The 16,595-nt window shown below is 45.8% G+C and overlaps 3 protein-coding genes across 3 annotated transcripts; 1 reads left to right on the forward strand and 2 right to left on the reverse strand.

Moving 5' to 3' along the window:
* Nucleotides 1-1,427: 1,427 nt before the first annotated feature.
* On the reverse strand, nt 1,428-2,030 carry LOC123187153 (dirigent protein 5-like). The gene is made up of 2 exons (XM_044598927.1): nt 1,677-2,030; nt 1,428-1,577 (listed from the first exon to the last, which is right to left on the reverse strand). Exons 1-2 carry the CDS (start codon nt 2,028-2,030, stop codon nt 1,428-1,430), a joined length of 504 nt encoding a protein of 167 aa, XP_044454862.1.
* Nucleotides 2,031-5,540: 3,510 nt separating this feature from the next.
* LOC123187151 (dirigent protein 5-like) lies at nt 5,541-6,396 on the reverse strand. The gene has a single exon (XM_044598925.1). The coding sequence runs from the start codon at nt 6,307-6,309 to the stop codon at nt 5,704-5,706; it is 606 nt and encodes a 201-aa protein (XP_044454860.1). The 5' UTR covers nt 6,310-6,396; the 3' UTR covers nt 5,541-5,703.
* A 7,146-nt stretch (nt 6,397-13,542) lies between these two features.
* Nucleotides 13,543-16,361, forward strand: LOC123187150 (uncharacterized). Its single transcript, XM_044598924.1, has 2 exons — nt 13,543-13,741; nt 14,894-16,361. Exon 2 carries the CDS (start codon nt 14,894-14,896, stop codon nt 16,160-16,162), a length of 1,269 nt encoding a protein of 422 aa, XP_044454859.1. The 5' UTR covers nt 13,543-13,741; the 3' UTR covers nt 16,163-16,361.
* The last annotated feature ends 234 nt before the right edge of the window (nt 16,362-16,595 follow it).

Consider the following 16,595-nt stretch of genomic DNA (forward strand, 5'->3'; position numbering starts at 1 on the left):
ACACACATTTCGCACACACAGGCAAGGTTTAAAACTATGTTGTGAAAAGAGGGTAAAAACCATTTGCATAGGACGTCGTTGCACCAGTGGGCGACTGCTGCAAGCCCACATCAACCACAGCCTGCGCCGCTCAGGGAAGCCAATTTCCTTCTTTTCTCTGTAGCAAACATATTCGGTTTGTAAGATCCTGAGATGTCTTTGAAATCAAGCAGACATTATAAGGAATCAATATAAGCTATTTAAACAAGGTAGTTTACAAGAAACATCTAAGAAATGAAATAATTTCAGCTACATATTGAAATTGCATGTTGAATGAACTGTACAAACTTACTAATTTTAGTTTTATTTAACCATTACCTGATTGCATCTTGAGAAACAACCAAAACGGGCACGACACATTATGAATGAAGGAATATTTATAACCATTAGACTACAAAACATTTTCCAAAAATTATAAGATTATTTGTTTTTGCAAAGATCTGTATGATCTCAAATAGTTCCTCCAGTTATTTAAAGCTAATGTCTCGAACATCGGCACAGTCCAAATTTGAAATTTCGACTGCCATTATCATGGAATTTGAATATATTTCATTAATAAACAGTGGTCAATATTGGTTCTAGAGAATATGTTGATGATCAATATATGTAACTTTTTTAGAAGAATAAAGAACCAAACATTGTATCTAATATCGATGCAATTTCTCAAAATTATTTAGAAAATTTATTACAATCATTGGGCCGGTGGCTGTGCTAGTTTATTTACTAACAAGATCTTTAATTTTAATGGAGAGCAGTGTCCAGACAAAATGCACACGATATGACATATCCCACCACCCAAGTGGCCAAGTCCAAGGCCAAACAGCTCCACCCAAGTAGCTATCGTCCTGATGTCGTTCATCACAACTGCAGTGTGTGCAGTACTTCCGTTTATTGTACTCAAGGTTTTAAATAGCGGGCTATTGCCAAATAGCGGCGGACCTAAAAATCAGCTATAGCGGAGCTATAGCGGGCTATAGCAGGCTATAGCGGACTATTTGTATATGGGAACATTTAGCGGCACCATAGTAAAAAGGCTATATAGCGGGCTATAGCGGAGCTATAGCCGGCTATTTAAAACATTGATTGTACTCAACAGTTAGATGGCCTTTGGAGGGCTTTTCCTCTCATTCCAGAAACGAAATAGGAAATACCACCAACACTTAGAAATCCTTTTTAGATATTACATATAGAAGAGATACCTCCCCTGAACTAACACTTACAAAATGAAAAGTAAAAACGAATAAAATGCAGTGCATTTGGCATACTTATAAACGTATGCGACAATCACCAACAAACCTGCTCTCACACATCAAGATAAATCCAAAAGCATAGAAAACAACAGCATCCGTATTGACACACACCGTCAATGGATGTGTCACCCTAATTCGTCAAACGTAGCACTCGTAGAGCTTGATGTCCATCTGCAGACGGAAGTAGACGGTTCCCTCGGAGGCATCGAGCCGGAGCGTGGCAATGCCGCGCGCCATGAAGAAGTCGCCGGTGCCGCCGACAACGGAGAGGTCCCGCGTCTTGTCGTCCATGAGGTCCGCGCCGACGAGGTTCATGGTGCCCTTGTGCGCCGTGGAGTTGAAGACAATGGAGAAGCCAAACCACGAGGTGTAAGACTCCTGCTTGTCGTAGAAGTAGAAGCCCTGGGCGCGCGCCGCGGGCTCCTCCCCCGCCACGGGTAGCGCCTTCCCCACCGTCATGGGGTCGTTAAACACCACCAGAGTGCCAAAGTAGGTGCCATTCTTCCAGTGGGTTGTGCTCAGTGCCGTGGGCTTGGTGGCCGCGGCCGATGTCGCGTTCCGCGTGTTGTTGACGCCGTTGTAGAGGATGTCGTGGTAATAGAGCGTCATCTTGTTGCAGGGCTCATCAGAGCTGCTGGAGACGACCCTCGTCAGGCCGTGGGCGGCGCCCGCCGAGCCCAGCAGAAACACCGCGAACACGACGGCCAGTGACAGCTTGGAAGATGCTGTGAGACCTTGCATTGTTGACAATGCAACTGTTTGCTGAGCGTAAGCTGCAAAAGATCAAGTAGTTGTGATGTAGTAGAGCACTGCTAAGTGAGGATGCAGCTCCTGTTGTTGTGTGTTAAGAGCTTGACTTGTGCATCCTATTTATAGAGGTGCATGCATGGAACTGTATGTGGGGCATGCATATAGAAGGTTTGAGTTTAGTAACATTGGCTTAGATCATAATCTCTCTTGTACTCCAAATCCCCAACAAGTGACCGATCTTGTTTAGAACTGATGATGATTCGGTTGCGGTGGCTAGTACAAGGCATACCCGAAAAGCAATTATTCATTTCGTGCTATTGGGCAGTCATGAATATGTAAGCGGCTCATGTTAGGTGGGCTTCCAAAATAGCCCCACAAAAGCTAATGCACTGCTCTTTTATAACGTGGGGCAGAGAATATTCTTGGGATAAATTACGTGGTTCACTCAAACAGACGCAACACGATCAGAAAAGGGGTGCATCGTTCCTCTGGAACCAGTTAAGGAATGCATGGCAGCGCTTTTGCCTTTTGCCGAAAAGGAATGCACGTCGACATGCCAACCACGGCGGGAGCTTCGGCATATGACAAGAGAACACTTCAGACATAACTACTTCTCTGCACATATGCAAGTATTTCTCTGGACATATGCAAATATTTTATTTTTGTAGACATGTCAGCTTGGCATGTAAACATGCATGTCAGAGGCTTGATGGTTTTCATTCTATTATACCACTTAAATTTAATAAATATATTTCACAGCTAGTATACAGTAATTTTGTACTAGTCGCCAATCCATGCATTCGGTCGGGCTAGTTATTCACAGTTTTGGTGCTATATGTAAACTTCCATTAATTGAACTAGGAAAGTGGCCTGCTCGTTTTTGCAGGCAATGTCCTTTAACCACTTTTCATATTTTATCATTGAACTTCTTATAGAGTTTCTTATTGCAAAAGATCTAGAATCCATTCAAATATTTTTCTTATCATTTATTATTTTTATTACATAACTATTAGTAAAAATAATTTGGATCCTAAAAATAAGCATTAATGGAAATATATCTTTTCATACACTTATATTTTATTGGAATTTCCCAAATCTACCAATAAATTTTTTTGGTGTAGAGTTTAATTCTAGTAGTTTCTTGAAAGAGATTAAACATCATGTATATTTATATTATTATTGTGTCTGGTGTAGTCTTGCATTCTAGAAAATTAGAATATTTAGTTGGATTTTATTATATGTATATACTTTATAACATATGAATCTTGGAAAAGTTGTAGTCAAAAGTGTGTATCACATTATCAAAGAAAAAACTATTACAACTCATGTGCTACAACAGATGGACGAATATAGTTCCTTTTGTTTGTTAATTACCAAGATGGAGGTGATTCAATGGATGCAATTATAATGAGGTCTTTGGTGCTTGTCTACATAAAACTTTGTATCGCGTATATTTGTGTGGTAATTAGATATGAACTTACATTGGATTTTGGAATACTACAGAGGAAGGTTAAAAGTTTCAGGCACCACGCCTCAGTATAGGAAAGTTTGGATCATGATATATCTCTATTGTTGTACTTCAAAGATTCATCTATGTCAACATCATAATAATTGCCGCAACCTTGTAATGAATTCCTAAAAATAAAAAAATGGCTTGCTTTCTGTTTTCTTTTTCTTTAAGTTGATAGGACGAAAAAAAGAGGAAATCACAACTGTATATCGATAACATGGCATATGATAAATGAGTTCCAAGTTGGGCAGCACCTTTGGGAAATCTCTACATAAATAAGAAGCAAGCATGCTATTGAATCTTCTACTATTCCCAATTATCTAAATTATGTATTAAGTTGGCAAGATGTAGAATATCTGTGTTGATGCATGTAGAGAAGTACATACCAGGTAATATAACTCCCTTATAAATCACATCCTCTTACTTTTGATTCAAAAATATTTTATATGATACAATAGAACATGCCGATACCGTGTGAGAATACCGATTGAGCCGAAGATTCATAGTTCGTCACTGCTAGCTAGTCTATCATGTTGCCATGAATTTTGGTAAAGGGTGAGATTAGCATGATAGTGGAAATCAAGTGGCATGAGAACATAACTACTTGAGCACAGTACTTCTATCATTCCAAGGTGCAACCTCCCGAGATGGATGTGGCTCCTCCTTGCCGGCAAAGACGTTGCAGCTCCTGTTCATGATCCTAGCATGTCCTTTCCAATATCCCTTCGTATGCATAGTTGATTCTCGAGCCACTGTTTAGAATGGCGCGCCGTCTACACGAATGCTACCCCATCCGCTTCTGGTCCATAAATCTCGATTGCTTCGACCTCCCTTAGGTTTTATTCTTCTTCTCTCTTCCTGATGTTCTCAGCTATGTGGCAAGCAAAATTGTACTTCACCCTGATGGTTTCAATATCGATAGATACGACCTATAATGTCTAGTCGACAATAAATGATATACCCTATGTTTGGAAGACAAATAAATTATTATTTTGTGTAGAATTACCTGTTCCGGTAACTTTTTAGTGGACCATTTGGTTCTTGTGAATTTCACCCTGATGGTTTAATTATCGATAGATACGACCTATAATGTCTAGTCGACAATAAATGATATACCCTATGTTTGGAAGACAAATAAATTATTATTTTGTGTAGAATTACCTGTTCCGGTAACATTTTAGTGGACCATTTGGTTCTTGTGAATTTCACCCTGATGGTTTTTCTATTTACTTTTTTTGTTATCATGTTAGGGGAATTTTGGCTCAGAACTATACAAAATATTATTTAAGCACTATTCACGTTCATATGCTACAGTACATACGTTTATGGCCATATGACTCTTTCATAGTGCAATATTTACGTAGCTATGACGGATATGCACCTCTTGTTCTACATTGCTGATGGTGATATTCATAGACAACTATGCAAACGGCTGTGCAGGCGGGTGTGCTAGTTAATTTACAAACAAGATCTTCAAATTTATTGTGCTTCCTCAACAGTAAGATGGCATTGGTAGGGTTTTTCCTCGCATTTCGGAAACAAAATAGGATGGTACTGTGGATTGAAATACCACCGGCACTTAGAAATCTTTTTTTGGATAACATATAGAAGAGATACCTCCCCTGACTTATTTGTTCCAGAGAACATGCTGATGATCAATATGTGTAACTTTTAGAGAAGAATAAACAACCACACATTATCTAATATCGATGCAATTTTTCAAAATTATTTAGAAAAATAGTTATAATCATTAAATATGTTGCCCACGCAATTGCGCTGGTGGCTGTGCTAGTTTATTTACTAACAAGATCTTCAATTTTATTACATTTCCTCAACGGTAAGATGGCCTATGGAGGGAATTTCCTCGCATTGCAGAAACGAAATAGGATAGGACTATGTGGATTGAAATACCATCAAAACTTGGAAATCTTCTTCTAGACAATATATAGAAGAGATCCTCCACTAGACTAACACTTACAAAGTAAGCAGTAAAGACGAATAAAAATGGAGTGCATTTCACATATACTTATCAATGTATGCGACAGTAACACACAAACCTGCCCTCACACACCAAGCTAAATGGAAAAGCATAGAAAACAGTAGCATCCTTATTGACACACACCAGCAGAGCAAATGGATGTGTCACCCTCTACGTCAGACGTAGCACTCGTAGAGCTTGATGTCCATCTGCAGACGGAAGTAGACGGCTCCCTCGGAGGCGTCAAGGCGGAGCGTGGCGATGCCGCGCGCCATGAAGAAGTCGCCGGTGCCGCCGACGACGGAGAGGTCCCGCGTCTTGTCGTCCATGAGGTCCGCGCCGACGAGGTTCATGGTGCCCTTGTGCGCCGTGGAGTTGAAGACGATGGAGAAGCCAAACCAGGAGGTGTACGACTCCTGCTTGTCGTAGAAGTAGAACCCCTGGGCGCGCGCCGCGGGCTCCTCCCCGGCCACGGGTAGCGCCTTCCCCACCGTCAATGGGTCGTCGAACACCACCAGCATGCCGAAGTAGGTGCCGTTCTTCCAGTGGGTCGTGCTCAGCGCCGTGGGCTTGGTGGCCGCCGCGGACGTCGCGTTCCGCGTGTTGTTGACGCCGTTGTAGAGGATGTCGTGGTAGTAGAGCGTCATCTCGTTGCACGGCTCGTCGGAGCTGCTGGAGACGACCCTCCTCAGGCCGTGGGCAGCGGCCGCCGATGAGCCCAAGAGAAACACCGCGACCACGATGGACAAAGACACCCTGAAAGATGCCGTGGGGCCTTGCATTGTTGACACTAGAACTGTTTACTGAGCGTAAGCTGCGAAAGATCGACTAGCTGTGATGTAGTAGGGCACTGCTAAGCTCTCTTGTTGTTGTGTGTTAAGAGCTTGACTTGTGCATGCTATTTATACTTTATAGAGGTGCATGCATAGAACTGTGGGGCATGCATGCTGGTAGAATTAAAGTATGAGCTTAGTAACGTAATTTAGCTTACATCATAATCTGTCTTGTACTCCAAGTCCCCAACGAAAGTGACCAATTTTGTTTAGAATTGATGATGATTCGGCTGCGGTGGGTAGCTCCTACACAAGTACTCCCTCCGGTCCATTTTAGCCTTCATATACGTTTTGTCCGAAGTCAAAGTATTACTACTTTGACTAAACTTATTGAATAAAGTATCAACATCTACAATGTCAAATCAATATTGTTAGATTTATCATGAAATGTAGTTTCATGGTATATATATTTGGTATTGTAGATGTTAATATTTTTTAATATAAATTTGGTCAAACTTTGTAAAGTTTGATTTGAGACAAATATAATACACGGAGTAAAAAGGACCGGAGGGAGTATGACAGAACATACCCGAAAAGCAATTATTCATTTTGTGCTATTGGGCAGTCATGAGTATGTAAGCATGCATGCACCAGCGACTCATGTTAGGTGGGCTTCCGAAAGCCACACACACGCACTGACTATGTTTCTTAATTTGGAGCAGAATGTTCGTGGCATAAATTAGTTGGTTCAGTCAAATGGACGCAAAGGTCAGAAGGGATCGTTGGGACGTCAGATTATAATTCCATGTACTTATATGGATTGTTTTTCTTTCCTCTCCAACCGGTTAAGGCAGTGCATGGCACCGCTTTTGTCTTTTTCGCTAGCACGTCCACATGCCAACCATGGCGGGAGCTCCAGCATTTGACAAGGGGTCAAAGAAAACATGCAGGACAGAAGCTATACTGTTTCCATTCTATTATACCGTTGGGATTTCGCTCTCAGTTCCGATAACATCAAAACAACAAACACACACGCACAAAAATCTTGAGCCAAGGGCCCGTATCGTTACTTCTGTTTTCTTTTGATGAAAAAGGGTCTCCCGGCTTTAGATTACAAAGCAACAATCAACCGATACAACTAGCTTGCTGGGGCCGTAGCACAAACAAGCCCAAAAGAAGAAGGAAAAAGAAAAAGAAACAAATACCGACGCCGGCAGCTCAACTAAGCGAAGATGGCCAACACCCGTTGCACCCTCCAGAGAAGTACCACCACACGCCAAGCACTCCGAAGCCTCGTGTACCAAGCAACACCTTCATGAAGGAAAACGACGATGACGACGCTGCTGCCCAAACAAGTTCTAGGGTTTCCCTCGGTACGCGGATGGCAATGGGGAAGGGGTATCACCGATGCCCCTCAGGACTGTCTGACGACGCCCACAGGCACAGCTGCGCCGGTGGCGAACGAGCCGCCATAGATTTCTCTCGCCCCGAAATCACCACTGTCACCCAAGACAACCGGAAGCGGACCTCCCAACATGCCGCTCACCAGTCTATGCCACAACGGACACCGCACCATCTTCACCGTCTCACTAAGGCCACCAACACGAGACCTGGAGGTAGGACAAGGAGACACTGGGCTCAGGGGCAACCACAACGCAGCCGACTGGAGGGGACAACCTCCACGATGTGCGGAGCCGACCGGACGTAGCGACAGGGACCTACCAGGCCACACGGCCCGGCCGGACCCCAACGGGTCCGAACAGTCCCTGGAGCCACGCTGCAGCACGCCGGCCGCTAGAACCATCACCACCGCAGCCACAGCCGCCTCGCCACACCATCAGGGAGCCACGCCGCCGCGCTCCGAACCGCTGGCCCGCCCCAGCCCAGATGGGGCCGAAAGGTCGAGCGGGCGCCGCCGGCCAGCCGCCCACCGCGCCACCCCGCACCCAACGGCCACGCCGCCGCGTCGAGGGTCCCCGAGGCTCGCAAAACTCCACCGCAGAGCCCCACGCCGCCAGCTAAATAGCACCGCCGCCGGGCAGAAGGGAGCCCCCACTCCCCCTCCAGGCGCGCGGGGAAGGGACACCGCCGCCGCTGGCGCCACCCGGGCACGCCGGTGGCCGCTGCCGGCGGCGGCGAAAGGGAAGGAGGAGGAGGGGGCCAGACGGGGAGGAGGGGAGGGGGCGCTCCGCCACCTCGGGGGGCGACGGGAGCGCAGGGGGAGGGGTGGAGGAGGGGGAAGGGAGGCGGGCCGAGGCGTGCGTGACCGGCGGCCGACACCGGCGGGAGGGAGCGAGGGTGGCTGCCGGCGGCTGGGGGAGCAGGGAAGGAACCCTAGCCGGGTCCGAGTCTCTGTTTTCTTTTCAATGCCCTTGGTTACGATTGACGCACCCTTGCTCGTGTATATACACACACGACCGAAACAAGCTATGGAACCGACTCAAACTAATCCTAGCACAACAGGGGCACTAACTCCTGTTGCAACACGACAAGCTGCAAAACAACCTTTCCTACTCACTGGCTACACTGATCGCTAGTAGCCTATGGCTATTCGCATACAACTAGTACTCCCGAAAGCTACTAGTATGCTAACCGTACCACTAGACCATAGAGTCACATACGGTAACTCTTCTAAAACTTAACTTGATCACTAGTACTACTTAAATTAAATAAATATTTTACAACTATTCAATAGATGTCTTTTATTTAAATTCTCGTATTATCAATCAAAATGTTAATGTTCTATGCATACAAATTTCATTGAGAAATATTGCACCCAATCGCGTGGCAATATGCAGGGTAGCATCTAGTTCATTCTACCTAGCGCCGCATGTAGCGTCCTATTTTCGAAATTTCACATATTTGCATTAAAAGCAGAGTTGTTATTAACATATCCTAATTCTAAAAGGTAAGACAAAAAACTAATAATAAATTTGATGTTGATATTAAACAAAACAAGTGAGTGTGTGGAATTTGTATACAAATAAGTGTCATTACTAGAAAAGAGCTTTCGTTGATCGTCTTCCACTGAGAGAACAGCTCACACCCATAACCAGGTGAGTGGACATATAACAACACATCATGAGTGATAGTGGAGGCCACCTGATGGACCCTCTATTGATGGGCCTGGAGTGGCCCGCCGATAGCGGGGAAACAAGAGGCCCATTTTTTTCATCTATTATTGGAGCCACTCCACTCACGAACAAAGCCATCTAAGCCGGTCAAAGATGAAGCCATGACCATCGACGGGCGTGGTGTGGTCTGTCAGTGTAATTAGCCCCCACTGTCAAGCATCTCCATTGATGAGTGCTTAACCACGGCTCATTAGTATGCTCCAGCTCATCGGGAAGGACAAGCCACCATTGACACGCAGATAAACCTTGTCCATTAGTGGTTACTATGCCTATATAATAGCGTGGCACTCACCAAGCTGGCATGTGCTCACGCACCTACATAGACTAGATGTGGGTGAACTTGTCACCTTTGCGACCTGCTGCTACATCCCTAGGTGGTATCCTATCTCTCCGAAGCCCGTAGCTTGATCCCTCGATCAATAACTCCTTACTCCCCCAATGTCTATATCCCCCCCTTCTCTCCGAGAACATCGATACATATCTCCCCCACAAGTACGAAATCCTCCTCCCACAAAGGCTCTCTCCCCCGACCTCTCTCCCCTGAGGCAGTGGCGCCGCGCCGCCCCCGGGGAGTCCCCGTCCACACGATCGAGATGCGATGAGATCTGATCTGGGCCCGAGGGGTTTAGATCGAGATCAACTGCGGCTGCGCCTCGTCTCGACAACGGCAAGAGGAGATCCCCCCTGGGTAATCTTCGTGGCACGAGGATGTTCGGGTCTCTTGGCCCGGGCATGGTGGTGGTGGCTGCCTTCTCCACCGAAGGCGGTTGGCCAAGCTGGTAGTGACGGATCTTGGATCCCACTATTAGTACCGGCAGCGAGTTGGGGAGACATAGTCGCCGGTGAAATCCGAGTCGACTCCGGTCATGGCGGCGTCTACGTCGTTACCTTGATGAAGGCATCGTCAAGAGACTATCATCAACCTGCTCATGCCGCTCCAGGAGAAATCCTAAGATCACCGGATCGGACGATGGCGGCGCTGCGGTGTCGTGTTCCCTACTGGGGGCATTGTTTGTGGAGCGGCGCCGGATGGCAGAGGCGTGAGGTGGTGTGGTGTGCCTTCTCTCACGTCGACGACGGTGGGTCTCGGCGGCATGGAGCAGCGTGGTCTCGCCGGTGGGTGTGTGATGATGGACGAGCGCATGATGGTGGCGTTGTCTGGCGTCGTGGTGGTGTCGACGGCAGCTAGATCGGGCAACGTAGATGCAGCAGTACATCACTGAAGATGGATTGGTGGCAGGTGGCTGCGGCGTCCTCATACCCGACAGACATCCTGGTTGAGGAGTGTGCCGGACTGGTGGGTGCCCCATACCCGGCAGGCGTCCTGGTTGGGACCTCAGGTCTTAGATGTTAGGTTTGGTTGTGAGGTCTGTTTGGTATTAGGCCCATACTATCAGCATCCCTACATCAAATGGATAGGAGTAGCGACAGATGTTGCCTAGACGGTGGCTTTAGTCTTACTGTTGTATGACTTTGTAAGGTCTCGTGTGAATAATTAATAAAGTGTCTGCATGCATCGTCTAGATGCAGAGGCCGGGGGTCCTCCTCCTTTCATAAAAAAACAAAGGCTATCAGTACTCCTCTCCTCCCTGCAGGCATGCTGAGTCTCGCTGATTGGTAGTACTTCATTTTTTACATGTTGTGTGGAGAATGGGAGAGAAACAACAACTAATTTTTGTTTTTATTTGAACTAATTTGATTCTTGTCCCACGGATTATTGGATCAAGGTTGGATATATGGGGACATCATAACACTAAGTTTCGTCGATGCTTTGAATGGGTATCCTTAAGTCGCTTGGGAAGATATTATGAGAAAGGATAGCATGCTGATGTCTTTTTTGTGTCACATATGTGGTTACATGCTAATATTCAAGTTGAGATAGGTGTTACAGCTACACTTTCTAACTAAGAGTTTCATGCAAGGTTATACACCTTAGACATGTCATAGTGAGTAGGCACTAATTGTTGTGAGCCAAGTGTTATAACAAGTGTCAGACATGAATGGACCAAAGAAGACGAAGGAAATTCAGATTATGTGAGACATTAGGAGCAATATAGCCACATTGCTCATGTTTAGGTTATTCACAGGCCTCATTTATGAACTTGTATGTGAGGGTTTGTCCTACCATGTGAGGTTATAACCGAGCTGGTAGTTGTGACAGGAAGGTAAATATTTAAGTTCCTTCTTGGCTATATCCAATTAATGTTGTATGCTCTCTAGAAAGATATGATAAAGTGCACTATATTAATATCAAGATTATACTAAGTATTGACCAAAGAGGGTACAACTTCCACTGAAGTCGCCACGGTGCGCAACATGTGGAGGACATTGTCAATCCCTACGAGAGCTCCTTACAGAGCCCAGAGTTGGGAACATCCTGTTGGCCTCCCGAGTTTCAGGACATCACTTTGTATTAGTCGTAGATCCACTAGGAATGTCTTCCACCACCACTTGTAGAACCAGTCCTAAAATCGCTATGTATCAAGAATTCCCCGGCCATCGGGGTGGCCCATCCATCACTATGATCAAAATTTGTTTGCACGACAACGCAACTTTTCTTTCCATTCTTATTTGGGTGATGTAAACTATATTAATCAGACATGAGTTTTCGGATTAGACCTTCCTTGGTAATAGTAGCGCATAATTGCAAGTTCACCCTTGAAGCATGAACATATACCAATGTGCAATCAATATTTTAGGTTGCACACGAGCACTTTGTGCTTCTTGCAAAGGAAAAATAGCATATGCATCGTGAATTAAGCCAAGGCAATGGACGGAAAGCAAAATGGTAAAAAGTGCAACAATTTTATAGAAGTGAGCATCCATTGCTGGCAACGTAGCATACGACTTATATACTTAAATATGGAGCGAAAACATCTGGTTCATATAAAAAACTCAACCAACAAGGCACTAACACCCAATATCATCACCCGAAGTAAGAATGGTCAAAAACCAATCACTCCTAGGCATTTATGTAGAATAGATACTTTGAGGCACATCAAACTAGAATTTCCCTCGGGTTAATTGAAAGAAGTAGTGCATTCTATGGTCGTACGAAATAATGCATTTCATCATCATCTCCTAGCATCTGCCAGTCACCCTAATCTTCCCCGTCCACTGGTGCTAACAAAAGTGCGATATGCATTAGCTTATTGGCGCTCATGATGAGGATACAATAGTCAACTATGCATTGCACATTAGAAGACAGTCTTGAGTTTGATCAATAAGAACGTGGTACACCCTAGAAGGTTAGTGTCAGTAGAGGCCAATCAAATTTAGTTGTAGACGGTGACAAAACTTGTGTTCTGACAAGGGGTGTCCACTACTATGTGGCCGGGTTGCAGATATAGTTGTTGACGATGACAATGCCGTCACATGAGTCACGGACGTTGAATTTAGCTAAAGAGTTCATATAACCCAATGATTAGCCAGAACTGAACCGACCTGTGAAATCTGAACAAAACTTGGTGCTCCTGAGTTGGATGACTTGAACACCGAGGATGTGGCCTTCAATGCCATGGGTAGTTTGGTACAACCTGATTAAGGGCAACTCCTGCTAGATTTGATGATGGTTGAGGAGAAACACGGGGTGAAGGCAAGTAGGCACCAGGACACCAACAGATACTGTGGCAGTAGAGTACATACTTGGATGGGAGACTGGGCAATATGTGTGTTGTGAGTTACATCTTTGTTCTTGACAAAAAGTCAGAAGCAGACGGTTCCCTCGAAGGCCGCGTTGAGGAGTCGACGTAGCAGGTGTGAGGGACGGTGATGCGATGTTGTTGCATGCATGATCTTGAACTATGAAAGCATCCACCAGATGTTACAATCGTCGATGGTCAAACTACAACCAGTGCTGACCGTGTTCCGACTGTCGACAACGGAGCTGCAACCAGCAACGACCGTGCTGTGACTATGGACGGCGGAACTGCAAACCAGCTGCAATGCTGTCCACGAGATACAACCGTGAAAAACGGGACGACGAGATGGCGAGCTGAGGGAACGGGCGCTGTGTGTGTTTCTCTATGCATGTTTGGGAGGACACGATCTAGTGGTTGCACGTGGATATCCGACGGTGCAGCAGGTAACCGATGGGAGTCGACAAACGCCTACGCGTAGAAACGAAAAAAAAAAAAACTCTCCCGAGTCCCGACCTCCTCCCTGGCCTCTCGGGGCTCCCCGGAGAAACACTCTGTCCCCACTTTCTCCGGGCGGCGCCGAGATCCGTTCCCCAGTCGACGGACCACGCCGACGGCCGCCTCCGGGAAGCTCGTTACCGCCACAGCGCCGCGGCCTCCGCATCACAGGTTCGTCCCTCCCTCGATTTTGTCTCAGATCAAGCAAAGTAGAGAAGCCTGGGGGAGGGAGAGATGGCGCCGCCGGGCGGTAGATACAGGGGGTGGGGCGGCCGCCGGGGCTGCACACGGGGAGGCGCTCCTGCGCTGGGCGGAGAGCGGAGCGGGATGTGCATGTGTTCGTCGTCGCCGTGGGCATGCTGGCGTTTCTGCTGGAGGGGGACGATGGCGTTTGATTCGGGGCGTGGGGGCAAAACAGAGCAGAGAGATGGGATATGCTTCAGGTGATAGAGATTGAGAGATGCTTCGGCTTCGGCTGAGATGAGTGAGAGATTGCTGTTTACTTCTGCTGGAGACAGAGGAGTGCTGATTAGTGTAGCCTGTGATTGAGAGAATGCTTGCTGCTGCTGCTGCTATTGGTGCTTGCTGATTGATTATACAGTGATTGAGATGCTGCTATTTGTACTGATTAATGTTATTGTTGCCATCAGATGCACATTGTTGTCACGGAAAATCATTAGATTCACTGCTGTACCAACATTTATATAGCTGAAATGTGCATCTTCAGAAAAACTTGATTCTACTTTGGTCCAGATCTAATTATTTGTGTAAAGTTGGTGGTAAAGATAGATCTGGACGTGTGAGAACGGAAGACCAAAGGAACCCTTCCTTCTCATCCCTCTACATCATACATCCATGTTTCCACACCTTATCATCTAAATGTAGTTTCCTATATAGCTTTCCTATCTGAATGAACGTGTAATCTGTGAATGGAGTGGAAATTGCTGAATATTCTCACTTGTGCTTGCCATACTCACAGATATGTGTAATTGTTGCTTTTAACATTTGTGATAGAACATTCTCTATCGTTCTCTTGCGTCTTATAGTTATAATTGACATTGTTTTCTCTGCAGGTATATTTGCCCCTGCTGTCAAAACAATGTTATGCAATTTACTTTTACTGTCACATGAGCATTGGTGTATCATCTAAATTGTTGAAAAAGATAATAGCCAAAATGTGCGTCTCAAAGGAAACACAGTCGTACGTTGGTGGAATTTTTGCATTTAGGTGTTTTACTGTTTGTGAGCTGGCCTGTTTCCTATTATTTCTACTAATAATATATAATACATACTAACTTTTGCATCTTTTTAGTTGATCATCAGATGGAGCAGCGGCAATCAATCACCATGTCGAAGCTAGACAGCAGCGGTGTGACAGTCCTCGACGACTTGCCAGAGTCCATAATTGCCGGGGAGATACTCATCAGGTTGCCGGCAGAGGACATCCTTCGCTGCCGTGCTGTGTGCAAGTTGTGGTGCCATGCCACCTCCGCCCACGACTTCCTTCTCGCTCACCATCATCGCCAGCCCTCGCTCCTTCTCATCAATTGCTTCAACCGTGACAACAGATTCTGTGACGGCCATCTCTGCGTCTTCTGCGGCGACCATGCTGGGTCTACCGGCCGCAAGCTCTGCCGGCCCATCCTCTGGTATGCTGACCACACGCAGGATGTAGACAGCCTCGCTATCCAGGCTGCCTGTGATGGCCTCCTCATCGTCTCTTACAAAGATAATGGCAGACGCTTCGATATCTGCAATCCAACAACCCGCCAACGTGCTCCCCTGTTGCTGCTTCCTGGACCAAGATGTCGTGCTTCAGCTAAAAGCATTCGCATAGCAGGATTCTACCAGCATTGCCCGTCCAGAGAATACCGTCTGCTCTACTCAATCTGGACAAGGAATGAGAATGGTTTCTCTTTCACGACTGATTTCTATGTCCTCTCGGTGGGATCTGATGAGCCTAGGCCCATAGGACATCCACCTATGGGACAAGACCTACTGGATGGACTGACCTGTTCGTCTAATGTATCTGTTCTCCACCGCGGCAGCCTGCATTGGGGACTAGAACGGTACCACTCTGACGTCAGCAAAATTCTAGTGTTTGACACTGCTGATGAGACATTTAGGTGGATGAGCCGTCCCACCGGGATGAGCTTTTGGACACTGTTGTTGGAGATTGACAGTGTGCTTGCTATGTGCACCAGTCACAATGGCATTGTTGTAGATATACACATGATGCAGGACTATGAGGCTGAGGTCTGGGCCTTCAAGTACCGGATTGACCTGTCAGCACTGAAGGCGTCCCTACCGCTTGATCTAAGGGTGAGATGTTTACGCAAGATTGCTGTGCTCGACAAGCATGAGTTGCTCATTGAGCTTGATGCTGGGCATCTTGTGCACTGTGATATTGATGGCAAGTTTCTGGGACACGTGAAATGCAGTGAGTGTGAGGAAAGCCGTGTGCACATTACACCTTATCGCTTCCAGGAGAATATCATTCCACTTCCGCTCTTGGAGATGCAAGATGATTATGTGATACCAGAAGCAGAAGATGATGATGAGATCCATTACTTCATCTGGCCATATCCATAGAAAGCATTTCTGTAATATCCTGAAATCCTGGTCCAGGATTGCTGTGCCCTTGCAGTACTTCTGCTATGCTATCTAGTAGGTTCCATTTAACTGGGAATTTTAACTGGTAATGGTAACATCTTTGCTATGAGCTATCTACACATGATAAATGCCGTGAACTATTGATAGTCTATTCTATAGAAATGTTGCACTTGTTTCATTCTGGTCCATCGCCAATTTTACCGATCTCAATTACTGTCTGGTTGCTTTGTTGATGTCTGTAGTTTGGTTTTTGAAATTGAGTTGTTAAGTTTGTTTGTTGTAGCATGCTAGATTAAGTAGAGAGTTTCTGAATGCCCCGTCGGTTTGAGGAAAAACCAAAACTCAACGACGTATTAGCTTAAATAAGATAACATGGTAAGTGTGCTGTAGAGTAAAAAGTCGGATAGCATGG

Source organism: Triticum aestivum, chromosome 2A (assembly GCF_018294505.1).
Source record: "Triticum aestivum cultivar Chinese Spring chromosome 2A, IWGSC CS RefSeq v2.1, whole genome shotgun sequence".
NCBI classification, from domain to species: domain Eukaryota; kingdom Viridiplantae; phylum Streptophyta; class Magnoliopsida; order Poales; family Poaceae; genus Triticum; species Triticum aestivum.

Coding starts and splice junctions, on each gene's coding strand:
- LOC123187153 (XM_044598927.1), bottom strand. CDS start 2,030: ATGCAAGGTCTCACAGCATCTTCCAAGCTGTCACTGGCCGTCGTGTTC. Junction 1,578..1,676: donor CCCAGGGCTTCTACTTCTAC/GACAAGCAGGAG, acceptor GCGGACCTCATG/GACGACAAGACGCGGGACCT.
- LOC123187151 (XM_044598925.1), bottom strand. CDS start 6,309: ATGCAAGGCCCCACGGCATCTTTCAGGGTGTCTTTGTCCATCGTGGTC.
- LOC123187150 (XM_044598924.1), top strand. CDS start 14,894: ATGGAGCAGCGGCAATCAATCACCATGTCGAAGCTAGACAGCAGCGGT.